Source organism: Scardinius erythrophthalmus, assembly GCF_964197995.2.
Source record: "Scardinius erythrophthalmus genome assembly, chromosome: 10".
Classification (NCBI taxonomy): Eukaryota; Metazoa; Chordata; class Actinopteri; order Cypriniformes; family Leuciscidae; genus Scardinius; species Scardinius erythrophthalmus.
Window position 1 is genome coordinate 32,492,632 of NC_138230.1, and position 18,615 is coordinate 32,511,246.

At 37.2% G+C, this 18,615-nt stretch overlaps 1 protein-coding gene across 2 annotated transcripts in view; it reads left to right on the forward strand.

Annotated features, from left to right (window-relative positions):
• Window positions 1–18,615, forward strand: part of npr1a (natriuretic peptide receptor 1a) — a 128,627-nt gene that overhangs the window by 93,185 nt on the left and 16,827 nt on the right. For both annotated transcript variants that reach the window (XM_081377372.1, XM_081377373.1), the window contains exons 6-12: window positions 10,792–10,886; window positions 10,989–11,124; window positions 12,697–12,781; window positions 16,322–16,442; window positions 16,528–16,602; window positions 17,794–17,871; window positions 18,062–18,166. In XM_081377372.1, the coding sequence (XP_081233498.1) occupies window positions 10,792–10,886; window positions 10,989–11,124; window positions 12,697–12,781; window positions 16,322–16,442; window positions 16,528–16,602; window positions 17,794–17,871; window positions 18,062–18,166 (695 nt within the window). The remainder of the gene's footprint in view (window positions 1–10,791; window positions 10,887–10,988; window positions 11,125–12,696; window positions 12,782–16,321; window positions 16,443–16,527; window positions 16,603–17,793; window positions 17,872–18,061; window positions 18,167–18,615) is intronic.

Sequence of the window (18,615 nt, forward strand, 5' to 3'; positions counted from 1 at the left end):
AGATGTTTAAAATGTGAACTAAAAATAAATAAAAACATATGCTGATGTATATGCTAATATTATTGTCACTTTATCCAAATAGATCTATTTCTATCAAACCATGGGCTTCGATTACATAATATGGGGATGTACTGTACCAGCTGTCCATCCTCACCAACACGCTTTCATTCTCCTCCTTGTATTCACTCTTGTTTGGTTTTGCTCCAGGTTGCGTTCAAGTCTCTTGCTAATCATCTGCATTCAGCAGTAAATACAGTCCATTCAGTGGCTATGCTATCCTTATCGATCTAAGCACCTCTGGGCCATTCAAAAGACCCATTCTGCTGTCAGACAGCTTTAAAAAGCAAATCTATTCCTCTCTCAAAGACGAGAGAGAGGGGGGGGGGGCAGGGAACACAAAGCAGAGCCCTCAAAACCCCCAATTTCTTTTTACTCATTTGCTCTCTTTGATATATTTAACATGATGATTTACTGAATTATATAATATATGATATTCCAGATAATGTTTTCATAATTTGCAGTGGCTTTGGTATATTCATTTTATTAAACACAAAAGCAGTTTTATAATAGCACACTTTTTTTCTCACACATTATAAATGAAAATACATAGAGGCCTTTTTATTTTAGGAAAGGGGTCCCTCATAAGCAAAATGATACTGAAACTCTGGCATTTGGTAGGATACATAGGATTTAATATATTGATAAAGATAAGAGAAAGAAACTAAATGATGAATGACGAATACTGTAATGTCATTTGAAATAATGAATAATGAAATAATATATGTCATTTGAATGAATCTCACCAAAAAATATTGTACTCTAGTGATTTCTGGGTGACCTGAGCATGTTTTTCTGAAATTCAGTTAAAAATGCATGCATTTGATGCTTCTCATCTTTTAATCATTCGAGTCACATAAGCTTAGCAAAAGGTACAGGATAATATAAAGACTGATATTGGCTTACTGCGACAAGTATCTTGCATATAGAACCTTTCATGACATATGCAGTCAGACCTTTCTCAAAAGCATCATTGATAACAGTTACACATGAAAAGGGCACCATTTTTATCTATAATTCAATCTGAGTAGCAGAAGCCGCTAAGATCAGAGCCACTCTCTATAAAGCAACTACATTTGACTCCAGCAGGGAACGTTATCGACAGTTTGTTCGCAGGCCGGCAAATGCTATCGTCAGTGTGAAGGGCTGTCATGCTGTGAAGGTCTTATAACGTGCAATCATATCCACTTGATATCGACCAAGGACTCAAAATCAGTTGCTCTTAAACAATTGAGAACCAAAGGCTTAATTCTTACTGTCTGCTCATTCTTACAGTCCCTCTGCCAACCGCCAACATTGAAATCTGACCTTAGGTCTTGCATTGTATTGGATACCCCTTAAAGTGCCAATTCTATTAAGTTGCTTTGGTTACAAAATAAGAAAGGTATATGGAATGTAACTTTTCCTCCAGCTTGAAATTGATCCATCTGTAGACCTTTTATTGCCTGAAAGTGTTAAACTTGGGGCTCTATGAAGTTTTATGAAATCAATTGATTAGACGTACTTTTTGATTGTTTTAATTTTTTGAAACAACTAAAAAAAAGGAATTCTGAAAAAAAAAAATGGAAAGCAGAATTTTGGGGAAAATAAACCCCATAGGGATTTCATAGGGCCCTGGAGCAAAGCACCAACTTGCATTGCTTGCTGGTCAAGTATTGTAATGCTATATGCTAAAGTTTAAACAATTTCAACCTTGTCCCAATTGAAAGCACAGCCTGTATTACTGGACAACTAATGATTGTAACCCTCATGCAGAGGTCAAAGCAACACATGTCATTTTTGTTTAGAGGTGCATTTCACATCATCTGGATTATGTGAACGGGACTAATGGGACATATTTTGGTCAGGAAAAAAAATATTGATTTAGTGAGTGAGACTTTTTATGTGAGATGAGAAGACCCCACTTGGTCTATTCCCACACCCAGGCAAACCATCTGAATGTTCTATAAGCCTCTTCCCATGATTCAACAGTTGTCCGCAATCCCTCTTGGGATTGGCAATATAAAGTTCTTGTGTCCTCTTATAGTAAGAGTTCCATGCACACTTTCACCACATGGTCCCACATGTTTAAACTCATGCATATGTGATGTGTGCTTTTGATTACCAAGGGAATATATACACTCACCTAAAGGATTATTAGGAACACCATACTAATACTGTGTTTGACCCCCTTTCGCCTTCAGAACTGCCTTAATTCTATGTGGCATTGATTCAACAAGGTGCTGAAAGCATTCTTTAGAAATGTTGGCCCATATTGATAGGATAGCATCTTGCAGTTGATGGAGATTTGTGGGATGCACATCCAGGGCACGAAGCTCCCATTCCACCACATCCCAAAGATGCTCTATTGGGTTGAGATCTGGTGACTGTGGGGGCGATTTTAGTACAGTGAACTCATTGTCATGTTCAAGAAACCAATTTGAAATGATTCGAGCTTTGTGACATGGTGCGTTATCCTGCTGGAAGTATCCATCAGAGGATGGGTACATGGTGGTCAAAAAGGGATGGTAATGGTCAGAAACAATGCTCAGGTAGGCCGTGGCATTTAAACGATGCCCAATTGGCACTAAGGGGCCTAAAGTGTGCCAAGAAAACATCCCCCACACCATTACACCACCACCACCAGCCTGCACAGTGGTAACAAGGCATGATGGATCCATGTTCTCATTCTGTTTACGCCAAATTCTGACTCTACCATCTGAATGTCTCAACAGAAATTGAGACTCATCAGACTAGAGACCTGCGCGGGACACAATGTTCAGTCCCGCTCCCGCCCGCTCCCGCAGTGTTCAGTCCCGCTCCCGCCCGCTCCCGCAAAGATTTGTCATTTTTAGTCCCGCTCCCGCCCGCATCTGTGATATTATGTCCCGCTCCCGCCCGCAAATGCCCGCAAGACGGCAGGCAGCAGGATGGATGTTCACATTCTGTCTCACGAAAGGTCTTGGAAAAAAAATGCGTGCGCACATAATTCCTTACAGTAACTAACGCCAACAAAGATAAACATTAATCGGCCCAAATTTCAATAGGCTTAATTATCATGTAACATAAAAACAGCCTTAGGCATGGCCTACACACATAGGAACATTTGTTAAACGGATCATTTTTATCCTAGACTACAGGCCATTTAAACATTTAAAATGTGATCACCAAAACACGAAACGGTCCCATATTAGGCCTACGAACAGCATAATATTCACTAGTAGGCTAACAGTAACCAAAAAAAAAAAAAAAAAAAAAATTTATTCGATTAGGTAATATTATTATCTATCTAATATATATAATTATATATTAGATAATGTTAGAATGTTATTGCTGTCTATTTTGAGCTTTCGAGTTCGAACACGGAGCAGCGGGAAGGAATTGTCTCTAAACAAGTGTGCGTGAGATTAGGCCCTGCCCGTACTCCAAAGGACAACATCCACAAGTTTAGGCTGCTTAAAGGTCCCGTTCTATGCCCCTTTTCACAAGATGTAAAATAAGTCTCTGATGTCCCCAGAGTGTGTATGTGAAGTTTGAGCTCAAAATACCCAACAGATCATTTTTTACAGCATGTTTAAATTGACATTTTTTGGGGCTCAGAAAAACGAGCCGTTTCAGTGTGTCCCCTTTAAATGCAAATGAGCTGCTGCTGGACGACACAGGGGGCGGAGCTTCATGAGCTCGTGCTCAGTCTGTCAGGAAAATTTCATCTCACGGAATGATGATAATATCAGAAACTCTCAGTAACGGCGTTCATTTCGAGTCGGACAATAATGCCTACAGTCAGATTGCTGTATAGAGATGAAACAGGTATGGTTTAGTAGTTTAATTACGGTTATTATAACGTATTTGTCATCTGCTTGTAGGCTATGTATCCATTATTTATTAATAGCCTACAAGTCTGCTGTCTGAATGATGATCAAACATATACTGATGAGTTTAATAAAGTTTATTGTACATCACACAAAAGATGAAGCGTCAGTTTTACTTCAGAAAATCACCGTAAGAGCTGAGTAAACACAGTAGGCTAAGTTATAAGAAGTGCGCAAGTAGCCAGTAGAGTTGAGGGAGCATTCCTGTGGGCGGAGGTTAGTCAAGAAACGGTTCTGGTGATGTCACTAATGCAGGATGTAGAGGGGTGTAGTCCAATCGAGCCGTTTTTTGTAGTCAACTTCTGTTAAATAAAATATCTCACTTGGCATTGAACTTTGAGCTTTATAATTTTACAGATATTATTTATGCTCTAACAGCAACATTACACACTAACTAAAGTTTGAAACATGGAATCGCATGCAACGGGACCTTTAAAACGTTTTTATTGCTGCCAAACAGAATCTCCCTCAAAACTACAAATTATGTACGCTACTTTAATCATTTATATATTTTACTTTACACTCATATTTAATTTGCGGGAGTGCAGCGTATCATCCCTCCCGCCCGCACCCGCAAGTGCACCTCCATCATCCCGCCCGCGCCCGCAATGACCTTTCAAAATTTGTCCCGCGCCGCACTGTTTTGCGTCGCAACCCGCGGGTCCCGCGGGACTCCCGCGGGAGTGCAGACCTCTACATCAGACCAGGCAACATTTTTCCAGTCTTCAACTGTCCAATTTTGGGGAGCTTGTGCAAATTGTAGCCTCTTTTTCCTATTTGTAGTGGAGATGAGTGGTACCTGGTGGGGTCTTCTGCTGTTGTAGCCCATCCGCCTCAAGGTTGTACGTGTTGTGGCTTCACAAATGCTTTGTTGCATACCTCGGTTGTAACGAGTGGTTATTTCAGTCAAAGTTGCTCTTCTATCAGCTTGAATCAGTCGGCCCATTCTCCTCTGACCTCTAGCATCAACAAGGCATTTTCGCCCACAGGACTGCCGCATACTGGATGTTTTTCCCTTTTCACACCATTCTTTGTAAACCCTAGAAATGGTTGTGCGTTAAAATCCCAGTAACTGAGCAGATTGTGAAATACTCAGACCGGCCCCTTAGTGCCAATTGGGCATCGTTTAAATGCCACGGCCTACCTGAGCATTGTTTCTGACCATGTCCATCCCTTTATGACCACCATGTACCCATCCTCTGATGGCTATTTCCAGCAGGATAATGCACCATGTCACAACGCTCGAATCATTTCAAATTGGTTTCTTGAACATGACAATGAGTTCACTGTACTAAAATGGCCCCCACAGTCACCAGATCTCAACCCAATAGAGCATATTTGGGATGTGGTGGAACGGGATCTTCGTGCCCTGGATGTGCATCCCACAAATCTCCATCAACTGCAAGATGCTATCCTATCAATATGGGCCAACATTTCTAAAGAATGCTTTCAGCACCTTGTTGAATCAATGCCACGTAGAATTAAGGCTGTTCTGCAGGCGAAAGGGGGTCAAACACAGTATTAGTAAGGTGTTCCTAATAATCCTTTAGGTGAGTGTATATATATATATATATATATATAAACATGTCATAAAAGGAAGCACTTGGTGTTTGTAGTTGTAAATATTTTGCAGTATGAATATAGAAAAAGATTTACAGTCATGCTGTCGGCACACACTCTTTGTGAGTGAGTGCATTGAAATGCATCTTACATCAGATAAAGCTTAAAATGTGTATTGTCTCTTAAATGCCAAAAATGGTATTTTATAGGTGAAGTCATTAACAACTTGAGCAGGGGCCTCATGTATAAAACTTTCCATAGATATCATCCTAAAAGTGTTCATTCACAAATGTTTCACTCCAGAACCCCAGAGCAAAATTCCCTTTATAAAACCCAGTCAGCGAAAGATGCATACATGCATAACGTGCATAACGTCATCTGAATATAATTTCCATGCATATTCCCATCCACATGATACCATGTTTAACACAATGTTTATACATTAGGCCCCTGGTCCATTAGATTCTGCTTTGCAGGTTCATACCTTTAACATTCCTTTTTGCATTTTGATGTCAGAATTTATCATTTAAATAAATGCTAGTTCCTTTTATTGATGGGTTTTATAATGAGAATGATTTGAAAGGTTATCAGCATTTTGATGTATGTCTGAATTTGCTCAGCAGTTAACTATACATTGAGATGCTATTATTGTTTTTTATATATTTTGAATTAGTTTTTATTTTGTATTTTCAGTTTTAGTAATTTTGTTGGGTTTTAACATTTCTATTAGTTTTTTTAATGTCTGTTGTCACACTGTGGTTTCCACTGGAACAGACTGAAAACTCTGATTATAGATACAAACTCAAACTTTAATAATAGTACTCTGGAACAAACTGACAGGCAGGGAAAACACTCATAAACACAACAGAGATCCGACAAAGACTGAAAGAAAGGGTGCATCTTAAATAGCAAACAGAAACAATATTATTAATCATACACAGCTGGGACAAATTAACTCATTACATTATAGTAACCATTGAAACGAAGGAGTGGTGGGAAAAGAACAACCAATCAAAATACAAGTTTAATGATTAGACATGTGTAATTTAATTTGGCATTGACATTTTTACCACAATCACATTCGTCAAATGTTTTATTTAATGTATGTTTATGTTTTCCTCATGACCTGCTAGTTCCACGTTCTACCTGTCAAGCTACAGGGACGCTATTACAGAACTAAGAGTAGCTTAAATTATACATTTATTTATATTAGCATTCATTTATTTAGGCTATGCTTTTTTTCTTAAAGTAAGCAACTTGATTTTTAGGAACAACAAACCCCACATGTAATTCCCTCTGGCTTCACTACTGTGATTTGGAAATACCAAGATAATTAGAGCTGAAATTATAGGAAGAAAGCCATGCCAGTCACGGCAGCGTTGCTTTTTTCTGCTGCCACTTCGCGCAAGAGGGAGGCTTTCAAACTAACGCTAGCACAGTCTAATTACATAGATATTTATATTACATAGAACTTCATAAAAAGATACATTCCTCTGACATCAGTCTGACTAAAAGGGCTGTTTCAAAGAGAACACGCTGTGTCAGGCTCCAGTAACCACTCTTCCAATTCATTCAATTTGATGCTGCACAAACAGGTACGCTCCGGCTCAGATATTGAGGAGTGGGGGGGGACTATGTCCTCGATAGGAGAGACAAACACCCCCTGAGCATGCACACATGCACGTAACCTCACTTAACACACATACACGCTTGCACACACACACAGTATATTGCCACCCTATTAGTGTGGCTCAAATGGAAACAGCGTGTTGCCGTGTCAGGGATGAAACTCTATGCCGCTGACTGAACCTGGCTCTCCGCTGGGACCATGGGAGCCCAAATAACAAATACTGCAGAGAGAGATGTGCATTCACAACATCTATTTTCTCTAGAGTCTCTCTAGACACAACAGTCTTTAAGTCTCTTTATTCAGCATTGATTTCTCATCATGCTCTTGCCCGATTCAGTCTTTATTGTATTTTCCGAGTCGCTTCATTATTGTTTCTGCTCCCAAGATATTAGCACGTCATCTCATGCTCATCTCCATTGCAGTCTGCCTCTGTCTTGCTTCCCATGGTGAGCACTATTGATCAGTATCAACAAGCCAAGGCAAAAATAGAAGGTCTATAGGGTAAATCTACGTGGAGTAAAAGACTTCTGGAATAGAAACTCTCTAAAGACTTTTATAACTAGAATCAGACTGTTGTGGTTCAGCCAAGTTCCTCCACAAATTCAGTTATTCTTAGCATGCCTCTATAATTATTTATGCCATAGTTCATCCAAAAATTTAATTCAATGTTTTGTCACTATTTACTCATGGTCATGTTGTTCCAAAAATGCTGTTTTTTATTTCTAATCAACTTTAGTGCGTATGGTTCAGGGTCCAAACCTGCATAGTTGTTTTATTTAATTTAAATAACTTGAGGGAGGGGGAGATAATGACAGAAGTTTCATTTAATGAAGCTTTACAGCCTGTCACTATTGTGAAAAAAAAAAATTTCACAACATTATCTTTTTTTCATTTCACAACATCAGGGCACATAAATAACTTGTTTGATTTTTGAGTGAATTATTCTTCTAATTACATGCATTAGAAAAATAACCTGAAAAAAGTGTATTGAATGTGTACAGGAGTGTACTTCAGATCTTAAAAAGTATATTTTTTAAAAACTGTACTTGCAGATAATATAATTGTGTTTCTCAACAAAGTTAAGTATTTTTAAAAGTTCACTAGTAATGTCAAATAATCAAAGGTTTTACTTTAAATTATATAAAATTGTTGTTTTAATGATCTTTTGTTGTGCTTTAAAAAAGTACACTTATTTAGATGTGTTGACTAACATACTAAAGCACAAAGTACTTGATTATAATTTTACCTTTAGTGTGTTATTTGATTTTACATTTAAAGTTAACATATTTTAACTGTACTAAATTGTAGCTTTATCATTACAAATGTATTTACAAATTACATGAAGTTTCAAAAGAAATGACATCAAAGTATATTACCATAAATGCATGTCTGTACATTTGACAGTACACTTTAATCATGTGGCAATGGCAATGGATGTACTGAATGGAATATCTGATATAAAAAATATCCTTTCTAAATGTCCTAAAGTGGAGCAAAAAAAGTATATTAAATTCCATTTCATATAAATTCAAACTATAATACATATTAATTTAATTGGAATTAAGTATCTGAAACATTTTTCAGTTTACACAAGTATATTCGTTAAAGTACATTATTTGCATTAGTCTTCCTTTAAAAATAGTGCTAACATTTACTTCTTTTTCAATTGTACTTCACTTCTCAGTGGCCAGTTTATTTCACACACACACACACACGCTTCTTCCCTGAGAAGAAAAATATGTCATCTTAAAAGGCCTCTAGATCTAATGTTAAAAGCTGTCATTTTCTGTTAAGAGAGCTATCTGATGCTCTGAAACAGGGCTAGATCATTTTAAATATCTGTTTAAATATGTCTAGCAGGTCAAATGGAAATAAGCCATTTGTTAGGTGTGTGTTTTTTTTTTTTTTTTTTACTAAGTCAAGAGAAACTTGGCTTTTTAAATCTTATTGAATGCCTCTGCATGGGTTAGCAGAACTCAAGTGTGCTGGGCACAGTGCCATCAGAAAAGCACAGTCAGGTTTGTGAGCATTAATGCTGAGCGCCAGGAAAGAGTCACATTGCTGGCAAGAGGCATAGTGTGCTTGCTCAGTGCTTACTGCATCAATGATGGGGAAATCTACTGGATAAATGAGGTGTGATTATCTTTTAGCCTCCTTCCCCTTGTGTTGTTTAGCCAAGGTGAGTGGTGTGTTTGTTTTTTTGATTTTTTTTTCCTACAGGTGCATCTGTTGCTGACTGCGTTAGCCTTGTGTTCATCCATCAGTGATATTTAAACTGCTACAGTTATTTGCCGGTGCAAATTAGACCAAATGTCGAAAAAAGGTGTATTGAATGTACACTTAAAAGTAATATCTTATAAAAATATAAAATAATAAATTGTACTTGCAGATAATATAATATTAAGGAAATAAAAGGCCACTTAAGTGTACTTAAAGATATTAAAAGTTCATGAATATGTTTCAGTACACTTAAAAAGTGCACTTACTGTATAATGTCAATTAAAAAGATCATTACACAAAAATCATTACATTTTAATAATCTTTTGTTGTGCTTTAAAGAACACTTATGTGTTAACTAACTAAAGCATATAAAGTACTTGATTATAATTATAACTGTAGTGTGTTATTAGATATTAGATACAATTTAATTACAAATATATTTAATGTACCATACGCAAGTTTTAATTAAAGTATGTTTTAGTTTACCATAAATGCTTTGTCAGTTCAACTAATTGCATTTAATATAAATTTAAACAGACACATTTTCATTAATGTGATTGCAGTTACAATGCAATGAAGTGTCTGAAAACATTACATTCAGTTCACACTTTAGTATATTCTTTTAAAGGGGTGGTTGATTATGATTTCACTTTTCTAACTTTAGTTAATGCGTAATGTTGCTGTTTGCGCATAAACAACATCTGCAAAATTACAACGCTCAAAGTTCAAAGCAAAGGGAGATATTTGCTTTTAGAGAAATTGCTTTTTAAGGACTACAACAAACGCCTGGTAGAGACTACACAACATTCCTCCAGGGTTAGACATCACCAACCCGAAAATTTACATAAACCCCGCCCCCGGGAATGCGATTTATAGATTATCATGACAGAATATGCTAATCAATGAGTAGAAGATAACTACACGTAAGCTACATAAATTCATCAACCAATCAGAAATGTCCTGTTGCATTCTACGTTGTCACTTCTTCTTGAGTCTCTCCATCATTGTCTGACTCCGGTTTGAACATAAAATGCTAAAAGTTTTTGAAATGTTCAGTGCATGTCTGTGTGATGTAAACGAACATAAGCTGTTGTAGCTCCGCCCTCTTTGCTGGGAGCAGCAGCTCATTTGCATTTAAAGGGACAGACTTAAAAACGGTGTGTTTTTGCTCACCCTCAAAAAGTGACGATTTTAACATGCTATATACAAATATCTGTTGGGTATTTTGAGCTAAAACTTCACATACACACTCTGGGGACATCAAAGACTCATTTTACATTTACCACCCCTTTAAAGTATTATTTCTCTAAGTACTCTTTTTAAAAGTATGCTAATGTGTACTCCTTCACGAGGAAATGTTTTACTGGGAGACATACAATGAAATAAGGCTCAAAATCTATTGCGCAGTCTGACACTCCAGCTTTTTTCAGCATAGAATGAACATCTGATCTATTTATTTTCTAATCTTCAAAGGGGTTACCGGACTCGTTCAGCTAGATGAGAATGGCGATCGGGAGATTGACTTTGCTCTATGGGACATGACCGACACGAATACAGGAGTTTATCAGGTACAGAGCCCTTCATTTGATCACATACACCTTTTCACATTTAAAATACATAACTGGCTAAACCCACCTCAACACTGCTGAAATGATTGCTGTGTGTCTTAGATTGTGTCCGTGTATAATGGCAGTCAGAAACAGATGATTCCAGAGCCAGGGATGAAGGTGCACTGGCTGAAGGGAAGTCCGCCTCCAGATATCCCTCTGTGTGGCTTCAAAAATGACAACCCTTCCTGCCTGGCAAGTAAGTGGAGACCCATATAACTCATACAATAATAGATCTCTATGAAAACACACCAGACTCCACTGTTCTCAGCCAAAATCATGTTCCAAAATATATCTTCCTAGATAAATTTGACTCAAATCAATATTCCATGTGCTTGCATTTATATTTATATATACACACATGCATATTCATGAATATATACATTACATACATGCAAACATTTGCTCACAGTATATATAAAGGTGTAAAGTGTTGCCAAGTTATGTGTATCATTATAATTTAGTGCAATGTTTTAAAGTAGAATCTGTGCAATCAGCTTTGATATTAAGACTGGTTGACCAGTTAATGTTTTTTTTTAAGTGGGTTGAAACACTTGGAGTTAATGATTAACGTGGTAATTAAATCAAGGAATGTTCCATGTTGTTTTAAGACAGCTCTATAATCTTACGTAATTAAGTTAAGGGTAATAACAGATCCAAAAATACCACATAGCAGTTCATCATTATTGTGAGGGCTTCATTTTCTCTGTGGTCTCATCAATTTTTGATATGAAAATGCTTGTGAAAGGGTACACCAGACTTACTGTAATATGTTCTGGTAAAGATCAGGCACGTCAACCATACCAATTATAGGATGACCATACAAATTATAGGATAAGATGGAAACCAACTAATAGCACAAAACATTACACAATACTTACGAATGTTTGTATTGTTGTTTTCCCTGCAAAATTGTCACTTCCTGGAGGATGATGTCATTAAGGACCCAGACCAAAATGGCTCATATTAAAATAGGGGAATTATTTACACTACCATTCAAAAAAAATTGGGATCGGTAGTATTTTTTTATGCTTTTTTAAAAGTCTTTTATGCTCACCGGGTCTGCATTTGTTTAATCGAAAATACAGTAAAACAATAATATTTTGAAACATTATTTCAATTTAGATTAACTGTTTTTTATTTGAGTCCTGTGATTTTACATCAGCCATTTAGTCAAGTCTCAGTGTCACGTGATCCTTCAGAAATCATTCTAATATGATGATTGGCTGCTCAAGAAACATTTCTTAATATCATCATCGTAAACATTTTTGTGGAAACCATGATATATTTTCAAGATTCTTTGATGAATAGAAAGTTTTGAAATTGAAATAGATTAGAAAAAAGTTTACTGTCACTTCTGATCAATTGAATGCATTTTTGATTAATAAAAGTATAAATCTCTTTTAAAAAATGAGCCCCAAACTTTTGAACAGGTAAAAATACTGATGTGATCATCAATGTGAATATAAGTTTTAAGGTCCAGCAAATTAAGACCGCATTATGGAAATGACCCATCTGATTAAGATTTAGTCCTTTGTCAAGAAGAAGTGGCCTACTTAGCAACAGCCCTCATTGTAATGGATTTTTGTCAATTTCATGAAGTTCTCATTGAAACTTTATTACATGATTTCAAGTACTGAATAAAATGTGTGAATAAATGACAGAATAAAATGTATGAAATGATTGCAGCAGGTTAGATTACTTTACTGCTGTCTCTGTGAAATATAATGAAATTATGTGTGGACATTGTGTTCTTGGTTTTGTTCCTCAGAGACGGTCACCATGCACCAGATGATCTCCATAGTGGTGTGCTTCATTTTTATCATCATCGTAACGGTCACAGTCTTCATATACAGGTCAGTTGAAACCCGTGCAGATAAACACAGTGTCTATACTGAGAGCGAGCGACATAACAAATTTAGAGCGCTTTAATGAAGCTTTATTGATTATAACATGAGCGTTCTTGTTTTTGTTGCGTCATTGGCCTGCAGTGTAGACATAGTGTAACACTACATGTCAGGTGTGAAAATACTGATCTTTGGGCGATATGGGTCTGATATATTATATCTCTCTGTCTGTCTTTCTTTCTGTCTTTCTCCTCTATCTGTTCCTGATGTTTAATTAGGGAACTTACTGCCAGACCACGACAGAGACAGATATAGCAGCTCATTCTACGTCTCCATGACTTCATCACTTTATTCGAAATGTGGCCATGTATCCAATGACAATGAAATGCATATGATTTCTGTTAAATTCATGCTGAGGATTGCAGCCAATGATGGTTGTGCTTTATTAAAAAGGCAAAGTTTAAACTGTTGTCCAAATATGCTGTAGATCAGTGATGTTCAGCTGTTCACATTCTATTACCATAATTTTATTTTTATTTAATTGCACTTATTTCCTTATAACTTATATACTTATATACATTTAAAAACATTAAATAAATGTTACACATAGTGTTACGTATATTTCTCTTTAGAGTTGGGGTAGGGTCAGAGTTGTCTGTCAAACGTGTTGCTTCCAGTTCTTGCATATAGAGTATCACGATATTAAAATGTGATGAGATTTCTCGTCAAGGTGAAAAGCTGTCTCGCGATATTGCCATGACGGAGCGTTAGGGTGAAATTAGCATATAATACGACACTGCTATGTTTACATCACACTACAGTGCCCACTGCTGCACCGCCTCCACTGTCGTTTTGCTTTTTTATTGAAATAAAAACCATTTAATTCAGTTGGATAACGGTTGCTTCAGTTGTAAACTATTGTAAACGTCTGCTTTGCTCATCCAGCACGAGCTGCAGTCCCACAATGTGCTGCAGGAATCACAGTCCACTGATCATGTGACGAGAGTAAGGTGAGAGATGACTGACCATAGTGAGACTGACAAGACCATGGCGGAGTCGTTGCGCAAAAGAGCCTATGCGTCTGATAAATCTTGTAGAATGCGCGCTCAGCACCGCCGCTCCCTGTACACAATGTGCGATTGCGAAGGCGACAGTAAAACGCGAGCTCTCTGAATGCACGCAATTTAGGCTACATACAATAGCCTGTCTCCCAATATCAAACCTATCTTAGGCTGGACAGTGTAGGTTTAACCACCTCTTAACTCTAGTCTCTGTTTTGGTCTCTGTTTGAACTTTGAATATTGAGAGAGTACTTTGATTATGGTTCCACTTATTGTTTGCACTTAAAGGGGGGGTGAAATGCTATTTCATGCATACTGAGTTTTTTACACTGGTAAAGAGTTGGATTCCCATGCTAAACATGGACAAAGTTTCAAAAACTAAGTTGTACGTTTGAAGGAGTATTTTTGTCCCAAAAATACTCCTTCCGGTTTGTCACAAGTTTCGGAAAGTTTTTTTCGAGTATGGCTCTGTCTTACGTAAGATAGAGCGGAATTTCCTTATATGGGTCCTAAGGGCACTTCTCCGGTAAGATCACGGGCACGCTCGCACTCGTAGACTAGAGCAAGAGAGTGAAAGCAGTTCGCCATCAAAGCGCCCTGCCCGGCTTTTGGGAAGTCAATGTCACCAAAGAAGTGTGTTTTTGGTTGCCAGGGCAAGACAACCCTGCACAGATTCCCAAAGAACCCAGCGTTAAGGAACCCGTGGATGGAGTTTGTTTTCCTGAGCATAAACGGAGTTGTGTAAGACTGTTGTTCCCTGCATTTCGACGATGATTGTTTTATAAACAAAGCCCAGATCGACGGATTTGCAGATCGTCTAATGCTTAAGGATCGAGCAGTCACAATGATAAAGGTTTGCGGTCGTGCGTTGGAACCGGGCGGTGAGTAAAACTGCTTCAAATGTCTCTGTGTGTTGTTAGCTCGGCGCGTTAGCACAGCTTTAGCTCCGCCCACACGGCCCGCCTTCAGCCGCTCGTTTTTTTCCGGAAAGACTCGGTACAGCCTATCTTTCAATTAAAAATATAATAAAACAAAAGACTTTTTGGAGATATGAAGGATGCAATATTACTCTATAGGTACTCAAGATTAACAGGAGATTGAGTGAAAATGAGCATTTCACCCCCCCTTTAATAAGAAATTTATTTTTGTTATTCATACTGTTTTTATTTCTATGTTCAATTTGTGGAAAGGAGTTCAATTAGGATGTAACACAGCCTCTATCAGAAGTTCTGGAAGCTCATAAGTCATGAACAGTACGGTCTGAAGAGACTCATGTGAAATCATACAGGAGAAAAGCCAGTCAGTTGAGTTGTTGTCTTTCAATGCATGTGATAATTCATACTTAGAAAGTAGAACTGAAGTGGCATTCATTACAAGATGATCAGTTAAAACGTATCAAAATGCTCCTGCAGACAATTTTTCCAGTCATGAATTTTGTCATTGAGGATTTCTTAAGAATACTGTGCAAAAATCTCGTCTTGTCTCGTGAACCCAATCTCATGTCTCGTCTCGTGAGCTAAGTGTCTCGTCACACCTCTACTTATCAACGATATTCATTAAGTCAGGATATCAAGACATTTCATTTTAATTCATAGGACATATGATTAGAGCTGTCACGTTTTGTTTTTATGTTTCATGTCTTTTATTTAGGGATGAACGTAAACACTTGGACACGTCAATGCTTTCCACGCAAATAATAACTAGCAGTGAAAATAGCAACAGTGTGTTATTGTCATTATGAAGACAAATGGTTTATTCTAAATGTATATCAATTAGGCTCAAATAGATTATTATTATATCCCTTCAAAGGCTCTCTCGCATTAAGGTTGGAGACTCCTGCTTTAGACTGTCAGATATCTGTGCATTGGTGATCTTCTGTTTCTGTAATCCATCTCTTTTTACAGCCATGTTTCGATGAATACCAAATTTTTCAATGGGTCACTCTACAATTGCTCTGGTGGATGCTGTTGCTCACTTTCAAATGACAAAAATTCTAACTGCAGTGTACACACTTCCTTTATAGGAAACAAGATATGTTTTAATAAATTATCTTATTATTATAAGTCTTATAAGTAATTGTAGAATAGCCCAACTATATATACTGACAATACGATTGTGTTTATTATTATGCTCTGTATTAATTCTATAAATGTCTGCATGCTTTAGTCATTATATAATAATAATCCTGCAAAAATGCTGATACTTATAATAATAAAATATCAAAGTTATTTGCCTCTGAGGGATATTTTATCTATTATTACATGTGTCATGAATATATTTCATTGCTGACAGTGACACACATATTGGCTTGTCTTATTTAACATAATGACTCACTATCTTTAACGTGGGTTTGTTATTCTCCTTTGTCTTTTTTATCTGATGTTTCCCCCATTGCATCCCTTCTCTCATTGTCCCTCTCCTCTGCATATTTATACTCTTCTTTCTTTCTCTCTGTCTCTTTCTCTGTCTGTCACTCGGCGGGCATCAGGAAGCTGAAGCTGGAGAACGAGTTGACCGCTCAGCTGTGGCGTGTGCACTGGGAGGACATCCAGATGAGTAACATGGAGAAGGTGCTGCGCAGAACCTGCAGCAGACTCACCATCTCACTGGTGAGAGGGAACACACTGTCATTTCTAAGAGTTTACAATGGTTTAAGTAAACATACTCATGTCTTACTCCTCTTTCCACACACAGAGAGGCTCTAACTACGGCTCACTGCTGACTATGGATGGAAACTTCCAGATCTATGCCAAGACTGGCTACTACAAGGTATTAAAGATTTGGTGGTTGGGGTGGATGGGCCACTGGGCCCATTAGGTCACATTAGAATCTCATTATCTTTTTGACATTTTTAAATAGAATGTGTAGTTTTGTTCATCTGATTGGATGATTTTCAAAATCATGATCCTGTTTAAATTTAGGAGCCTTTGTCTGAAAATGAAAATTCTGAAAATGAAAATTCTGTCAGTGATTACTCACCCTCATGTTGTTCCAACCCTGTAAGACTTCGGAACACAAATTAAGATATTTTTGATGGAATCTGAGAGCTGTCTCACTCCTTCATAGGCTTCTAGGTAACTGGATTCTGCCGGCCTAGAAAAGTTAGTAAAGACATCGTTAAAATAGTCCAAGTGACTACAGTGGCTCAACCTTAAGTTTATCAAGCGACGAGAATAATTTTTGTGCACAAAAATAACTTTATTCAACTATTAATTTTCTTCCGTGTGGGCCTCTGACGCGAGTTTACGAGAGCGCCACGACGTATGCGTGAGAACTGAGAAGATAACTTTAACATTTTTCAAAGACAGTAGTTTTTTTTACAAAATTTTTTTTTTTCTCTAGCAAAAGTCTTTTGCTAATTGCATTTAACATAAATGTAAGCTTTAATACATTTTCATGCAATTGTCTGAAAACACTGCATTCAGTTTGCACTTATGTATATTCTTTTAAAGTAAATTTTTTTCTGTAAAAAGCATTATTTTTAAGAGTATGCTAAATTGTACTTCTTTTTCACAATGGATGAAAATACACAATGAAGAGTCAACATTAGAGGTTTATATTCATTCATTCATTCATTCCCTGTTTTACTAATTACTGTTCTATCCGTGTTTTTTTACATTTGAAAATATCCTGCCTAGCAACTGACATGTCAAATAATGGAAGGGTTCATCTTTAGTTCCTCCATAATACCATCGGCTTGCCCATGCTAATGGCCAGTTCTTCATCTGTTGATCTAGCTCTTCTCCAATTAAGCAGAACCCCTGAGGATGAGTGCTATTCATGTCCACATGTCATCATTTTCTCCATTAATTAGGATGATGCTTAATTAACTCATTATGTTGCTGTTTTTTTCTCACAAATGATGAGGCATTTCTTCTGTCTCCAAAGTCCTCGGACACTTTGCTAAGCCCACGACCACAATCAGGGTGAAACTAATGTGCATTACTGCCTCTTTTCCAGGGAAACATAACAGCCATTAAGTATGTCAACAAGAAACGCATTGAGCTCACCAGGAAAGTGCTGTTTGAACTCAAACATGTAAGTGTGCGTCCATGCCGTTTTGTGCTTTTTGCCAGGTGCCTTCGTCATAATTAAGTTTATATGATGTTCTGGGAGATATTAATAGCTGGGGACTGATGGAAAAAGAGGGGCTAAACAGCTCTCTCTCTCTCTCTCTCTCTCTCTCTCTCTCTCTCTCTCTCTCTCTCTTTGTTCATTACCGTTATAGATGCGAGATGTTCAGAATGAGCACCTGACGCGCTTTATTGGTGCTTGTATCGACACACCCAACATCTGCATCCTTACTGAGTACTGCCCTCGAGGCAGCTTACAGGTAAACAGTCATGAACACGACTGCTTTATTCGCCATCTATGTATTAATAGATGGCTCATATTTATGCCACACTTTATGTTACACAAACCAGGGCTCAACAATAAGGATTCCAATTTTTACTTACCTTGCCAGTATTTTCCCTTCATGAGTGCATGCATGCATAAATAAATAATGACTAATTAAACAAATAAAAACATGTTTTTCTACAATCACATACAGTATAAGCTCTTCTATAACTATAACTATTACAAATATTCTCACTATTAACTAGTTGCTTATTAACTTGCATATTACTTGTATTATTAGTACTTCTAAAGCACATATTAATGCCTTATTCTGCATGACCATAATCTACATCCCTTAAGGCCCTGATATACTTCAAGCAAAATCGAACAACAAACTGATGTGACGTCATTTCGAACAAAATCAAGCCAAAATGAACTTCGTTT